Raw genomic sequence first — 7,442 nt, forward strand, 5'->3', positions numbered from 1 at the left:
AATATCCCAGTGTATACAGAGACCACAGCTTCTCTATCCATCATCTGTCGATGGACACCGAGGCACATGCACCCGAATTTAAACAAGCATTTGGTGGCATCCAACTGTTAGAATCTGTCCCTATTCAAGATGATCACCGTACAGAAACATCTAGAGTCTTGTGTTTGGTTCAAGGCCTAAATATATATATATTTTTTATATTCATGATAGAGAGAGAGGCACAGGCACAGGCAGAGGGAGAAGCAGGCTCCACGTCAGTAGCCCGATGCGGGACTCGATCCGGGCCTCCAGGACCACGCCCTGGCCCAAAGGCAGGTGCTAAACCACTGAGCCACCCGGGGATCCCCTCAAGGCCTAAGTCTTTCACTGATGTTCTCCGTGAGCTCACTTTAGGTGTCTACTATTAACTACCATGCTACGCCCCAGGGGTGACGTGACATTTGTATTGCTAACACCTCCCTTTCAAAGCCACGTTCCAGGTGACACTTCAGTTGGATTTCAATAATCCTGATGGTCCTCTGATTTCTGGGAAGGACTCAGACGGGCACATTTCCAGACAAGAGATCAAAGGAAAGAAGCAATTAGCTCTCTGTATTGTACAGGTACCAAACGTCTTTCCCCGGCCTCACATTTCCAAGCCTAAAACGTGCAGCAGAGCAGCAGACAACCCCTTTTCCTTCCCTTTGGAGACCATAAGAGTCGGTGGCATGAAGTAGTATTGTGAAACTTAGAGACAGCAGTCTGACAGCAAAGCCAGATACTGAGTCTCACAAATAAGTTCAAAGACAGAATTGCTGCGTGAGCAGGTTATCAGGCCCACCATAAATCAGCACGAAGTAGCTCACATTCACTACTTGGGAACAGCACAGTGTCTGACCTCGGGGCAAGTCTCGGAAGATGTCTTTGAAGTCACCTTATCCTTGTTCTCACTTCAAGTATCTTAGACATGTGTCTTTATAGAGTCCCCCTGAGGGTAGGGACCACGTCTGAACTACTCCCTGTGCTTCCTCACAGGGGACTCTCACGATTGAAAGTTGGATGTTACGTAGAAAAACAAACCATTAAATCATCAATAACTCATCTTAATTTTACAAGACGCGGCATCATTTTGTTTCTCTACTGCTGCTTTTCTATTGTAAAGAGATTACATGAACTCCCATTAACTGCAAACACATATAAATAAGTATATACAATAAAAACTAAAGATTCCTGCCTTTAGGGACGCCTGGCTGGCTCAGTCAGTGGAATGGGAGACTCTTGATCTCAGAGTCATGGGTTCAAGCCCCACGTTGGGTATAGAGATTACTTAAAACCTTTAAAAAAAAAAATCCTGGGTCACCTGGGCAGCTCAGTTGGTGAAGCATCTGGCTCTTGATTTCTGCTCAGGTCATGACCTCTGGGTCATTAGATGGCGCCCTGTGTAGGGCTCTACGCTGGGTCTGGAGCCTGCCTAAGATTCTCTCTCTCCCTCACTCTCTGCCCCTCCTGACCCTCAAGTGCATGTGTGCTCACTCCTGCTCTCAAAAAAAAAAAAAAAAAAAAAGAGAGAGAGAAAGAAAAAAATTCTTACCTTTATATCATATACATCCTTTAATTCTCGGTCCCTTCACCACTGCAGATTCCTTAGCACTTTGGTCCATAGCTCCATTTTAAACCTACACTCTCGATTGTAATTCCATGTAATTAAAACGCATAGGCTATCGACATCCGTGGTCACTAGATTTATGCAACAGTGGGCTTTACTTCGAACGACCTTATTGCTCCGTAGACATTTTTAGGGAAGAGTAGCAGTTTATGGAATGAGCTCTAATCTGTAGTATGAACGTCCCTATGTTTTCTCAGTAGTGAACTCTGCTTCTATTTGGCTTATGCAACCAATAAATTTGGTCTGTGGCAGGCCGCGGTAGACCCCCGTTATTGATGAGTGAGCATCTGGTGTTAGAAATCCCCCCTCGTCACTGGTTTTTCTTCCCCCTTGCCAAATTAGTCTTGATTATTTTCTTACATTCTTTTTTTAAGATGTATTTTATGATTTCTTTGTCATGTCTCCCCAAATCCTGCTGTGATTACAACTGGAATAGCATTTTAATTAACCTGGGAGGATCTAACGTGGTATGGCTTTCCATTTGTTACCGTTCTCCTCTTATTAAACTTTGTGTTTTCTTCACCTGCGTAATTGCCGAACTGAATGAAATTGCTTTAGTATTGTAATGGGATCTTCTATCTAACGTATTTCTTATTATTGATAGAATATAGAAATGCTGCCTGATTTTTAAATACTGACTTTATCTCATTATTTTTCAGTAGATTCCTTTGGGTTTCAAGATAAGCAATCATATAGTTATAAATAATTCTCTGGTAATTTCCTATCACAAAATATTTCATAATGCTAGAGCCTGCATTCCTGGAATAAATTGTATGTGCTCGTGGTATAGCGGATAATACTGCTGGATTTTTTTAAAGGCTTCTGGATTCCACTTAGGATAGCATTTGGGAGGGCTTTTTGCATCTCTATTTTGACAAATTAAAATTGAAGTAATTCTTTCTCTGTCGGTTTGTCACCTTTCAGGAGTCAATATCGGGGTAATACTGGCTTAAGCAAGGAATTAGGAAACTTAGCATCTTGGATTATTTCCTGCAAGATAGCTTTCAAAGGAATCCAACTGAATTAAGTGTTGTTGGGCCAAGCTCTGGGATAGAGGTGTAGGAATCGATCTTCATATGTGAGAACTGGCATTATGGGAGGCACTGGGCCAGCCCTCAGAAGCTGGAGGAGACCGTCATTCTGTCTTCCTTTCTCAGAGCCCACCTTCATGGTTTAAAAATAGAAATCCATTATCCACCTTTCCATGGGATCTGGCAAGACACTGACACGACTCTTGCGTTAGAAGCTATACGCTTCAGCGGATAAAATGGAAATATACATTTTTGTATTATCTCTTTTATAAATCACATTTGAGGTTGCCGTAAGCATCTACACTGGCATTAGCCAACCTTTGCAATGCAACATCACATACAGCCCCGAAATCACACAAAATGCTGAAATAATTCGTAAAGAACTATATAACCTTTTGCAATGGGACATATTTTTTTATCTATTTTGCATTTAATTAGCATGCAGATCATCTGGCAATGGCAAAAACCAGACCTTAAGATAAAATTATATAAACAAAAGAAACCTTATTTTGGCTTCAGAACACTGGAATAATATTTTTTCAGGGTCGAATGTAATATTTATGCTTAAATGTTTCCTTAAACAAACTTCCTTGAAAACCTTCGCTAATCTTGCTATCGTTGAATACACACCTCCTCCAAGATGGACGGAACCTTCGGGGAAAACGCTGGTGCACCTCCCAGCCCATCATCTTTAAGTCGTAGTGTAACCGCTCTGGGTGGAAAGAGCCGCACGTAACAGCAACTTACAACCTTGGGACCTGGAATATTCATCAGTGGCTGACTGCAAACTGAGCTCTGCATCACCATCCGTAGGGATTCCTTACCACAACCCACTGATTTCGCTGGGCTTCTTAAAAATCACTTCATCTGAGGCCCTGGTCATAAAAAACTAAACCTCCCGTAGCTACAGGAAAACAATTCATTTCTTCTGGGTTAGCAGGGTATAATTGGTTTTAAAATGCATTGCTATTACAGTTTTTTCCCCCAAAATGGGAATAGCTTCAACATTTTTATGATTATAAAGGAATGCACGTTTGTTGTATTCAAATAAAAAAAGCCAAGGCCAGAAGTTACAAAGAATACGTTTTAAATCGCCTGTAATTCCTCTACCAAGATCACTACCATTAACATGTTGGTTCAGATCTTTACAGAACTTCTGTTCAAATAACTTTTCTAAAAGGGTTGATGCTCACTTGCACGTAACTAAAAATACTTCTCTTTAAAATAAATGGCCTGTGTTTGTTTAAATATTCTGTATTTTTGGAGCTGTTTTTATTGTATTCTCTTATATGGAATTTTTTTAAAAATGTGGCTCTAAGTCATTATATAGCACTTAAAGGAATTCTAAAAATCCATGTGAACTAGTGTTGCCTTCCTCAGTCATCAGTAATACATAGTTTATTATATATCCATATTGAGCTGAAAATAATACCTTGCGATTGCATTAAAAATTAATAATCAGTAAATTGAATTAATGATTCATGACTCAGTTATGAAGACATCCTAAACACCTTTGCCAGTATCTTTCCTCCTGCCTCCCTCCCAGCCCTCCTCACAATCTCTGCTTTGACCCCCTCCTGATTCCCTCTGATTGTTGGTATTAACAACTCGAGTGGCTTTAACCCAGTGACTAAGACCGACAATAATGCTACCTCGGAAACTGACCATATGCTACACGTCAATGAACTGAATTTTAAATAAAATCAAACATTTTTAAGAACCCACAATTATAGAGTAGCACCAGCGCAACTTTTTGCACACGGTACAAACGGACTGTTCATGTGGCCTCCCTGTCTGTATGGACGTGCCGACGTCCGTTAGACATCGGTGAGTGGAATCCCGAAGAAGTGAGTCGCACACGGGCCTCTGGGGAGGCGGCTGAGTGGGTGGAGGCGGGAGGCCGAGCTGGGAGGAAACTGCGGTCTTGTATCCTTTTATGCTTTATAAACGCTTTATAAGTCTGCCTGTTTAAAGAAGTTTAAGATAAAATATATTCACCTACGTACAGACGTCTATAGAGTCATCGGCCTGGTGGGCCGCGGGCCGCGTCCACAGCTCGCCTGGCTCGGCCCATGCACGGGAGGGTGACGGCCTCTTAGCTTTTTTGTTTTTTGGTTTTGAGAGCTAATTCCCTGACTCTGGGCTTCGCAGATCATACTGTATGTCCTGGAGGCCACATCTGTGTCCCGAGGATGCCGCCCACGTCTGTCAGCGAGTTACACGACTCGGTGCGGGGCTTGAACGTCCCTGACTTTGACTCTCTTTTGCTCTTTATCTGCAGGTAGTGAAATCAGAGTTACCCAGAGAATATCACTTCATTAAAGTGAAACAGTCGAGAAATCACATCGTGGGAAAATATTTCAGCAACCAAAGCAAACTACAGCAACGACAACAAGACTCTGTAACAAATTTTCAGTCACCGTATCATGTCAGAGGTCCAATTAACCAGGTTTGCTCTGAAATCCTGCTTAGCAGGATCTGTGCGGGTGGAAGGACTGCGTAGACTCCCCGCAGGAGAACCCAGCGCTAGAGGCAAGCCCCCCCTCACCTGGACAGTGGTCTGAGAACCAAGTCCTGTACATCACGTGAATTTCGGATCGGCCGCACCTTCACGCATCCGGGCGCACACATCCACGCCAGTGCACACATGGCTAAAAAAAAAAAAAAAAAAAAAAAGAATAATAATAACCCTTTTTTCCCACAGCTCTGTAAGGCCGAGATGTGCACTTGAAAATCATTTGTTTTCAAAAGGAAACCTGGAGCTAGAAAAAGGTTAATTGAAGTATAATCGTAAATTAAAATCACCGTGGGCCACGTATTGCATTGTGATAATGAGGAGAAATACAGACACTTGAATTATGCGGACAAGAAGGATAAAGCCCTTGAGGACTGCGTTGTCTTCTCTGTCGGTACATTAATATTGAAAAGGGGGAAAAGGCAGTTACATTCCACTGGCAGGTACGGATTGTGCTTGTGTCTCGTACCTGGAGAGCAACTGATGCTGATGGTGACTTAGGCTTTGTGAATCTAATGCTTATGAGAAACATTTCTTCCCATCCCTCATAAATTTTACACACGAAAGGAAAGGAACAGGAATGACCCACAGGGAATTCGAAGCGATTCTATGAGAGACATAGGAAGTGTACTGTTTTACAGCTGAAACACCAATGCCTTTAACTTTGCACTCTTTGTACTTTTCATGAACATTCCCTCCTATCCTGTCTCTGAACTCGGATGGGAAACTTCAGTCTAAGTTAATTAAATACGTAATTTTAAAGTGTGTTACTCTATTATGTTTAACTGATGATATTACTTAAGAGAGCTTGTGTTTGCTGTCAGAGCCCTGTGTAATTTAAAGATTACATTTTATGTAAATATTTTCAAAGGATTAGCCTTTTGCAGGTGCCCAGGCATTTATTTTCATACAGTATTTGTATACGTCCACAAATATTATGTTACTAGTGACTCTACTTTGATTTATCTAATCCAAATTTAGGGTAGGCATAAAATTATTTTTTTATCAGAACTGTGACATACGTATACAACACACCCAATTCTAGTACTGAGAACTTTCCCTTCTGTATGTTGATTTCAAGATAGTGAATTCCTTTATTTTACAAGTACTTTTGTGAGCTATCCCACAGTTACAACGGTGTTTAAAGGGATATTTTTCTTTTGGGGGGGGGGGCGAAAGAAAACCTGAGAGGGTTATTCGATCCATGTTTGAAATTACAAAATGTACAAATACCTCAATTTCATTACCATATCAAAAAAAGACTATTTTGATCAATCAGTTCTGTAGTATGAACATCCACCTCTTTAAATACTCTATTTTTATATATATTTTTATATGGAAGTAAACATGAGTTTATATTTAACTATCTTAAATTATATTTAAGCACAATTATCACTTGATATAAACAATACGTATCTGCCTCTGACCGATGATAGGTTTTTTTTTTTTTTAATGGTACAGAATTATCCTTTAAAATGAAATATTTTTCTAAAATCTGCAGCTACATGCAAGCACCACTTCTGGGATTTCGATTATTTTCTTTTAATGATATAACACGTCGCCAATTCGCGCAGCCTCTCCGCCGTGTTCTAATGTGTCACATACTCTATAACAGGATTATAGGCAGTGGGTGTTTCTTGTAATTTACTGTCAACTTGACTATAATAACCGTCTGACTGAGGTTAGTCTGGCATTTACCTCTTCACCACTGAAATAATAGTAGATTTTAGAAACAAGTGTAATAATACTATTAATAAATGTCTTACTGGTAACAGTCTGTGTTCAGAGAGTATCTTTTATTTTCCTTTTTCCTGGAGGTATGCAACCATACGGCGATTACGCGGCAGGGACGTTATACGGACTCAGCTCTCTGAAGGTGGTCTAGCGGGGTAACCGTCCAGTCCCCATATCCTCTGAATATCGATCACGTGAACCCCCTGCTGTACAATGACCACAACTTTTGAACATAGTGCAGCGAAGAGCTATTTGTTGTCTTTTTAAAGATAAGGCACTGGAATGCTAGGCATCATTTTAGTTATTCCTTAAAAAACACGGGGGGAAATGGACGTGTGTGTGCGCGTGTACTTGTATGTACTTGGCAAGTTCGTAAGTTGAGAGGGGCAAAAAGTAGGAATAGTTATTTAAATGTATTTTTAGATGTAAAAGTTAAAGGAAGTGTATTATTTCTGGTAAGAACTGATTAGTATCCAATCTAAACTGAACTAAACTAAAGAAAACATTGACAATATTA

General features: G+C 40.6%; 1 protein-coding gene across 2 annotated transcripts in view; it reads left to right on the forward strand.

The window, feature by feature from the left end:
• The window catches only part of CPED1 (cadherin like and PC-esterase domain containing 1), a 262,071-nt gene extending 255,108 nt beyond the window's left edge, over positions 1–6,963 (forward strand). For both annotated transcript variants that reach the window (XM_035698382.2, XM_049093860.1), the window contains exon 22: positions 4,958–6,963. In XM_035698382.2, the coding sequence (XP_035554275.1) occupies positions 4,958–5,179 (222 nt within the window). In that variant the 3' untranslated portion in view covers positions 5,180–6,963. The remainder of the gene's footprint in view (positions 1–4,957) is intronic.
• Positions 6,964–7,442: the final 479 nt, after the last annotated feature.

The sequence above is a fragment of the Canis lupus genome, chromosome 14 (genome assembly GCF_003254725.2).
Source record: "Canis lupus dingo isolate Sandy chromosome 14, ASM325472v2, whole genome shotgun sequence".
NCBI lineage: Eukaryota > Metazoa > Chordata > Mammalia > Carnivora > Canidae > Canis > Canis lupus.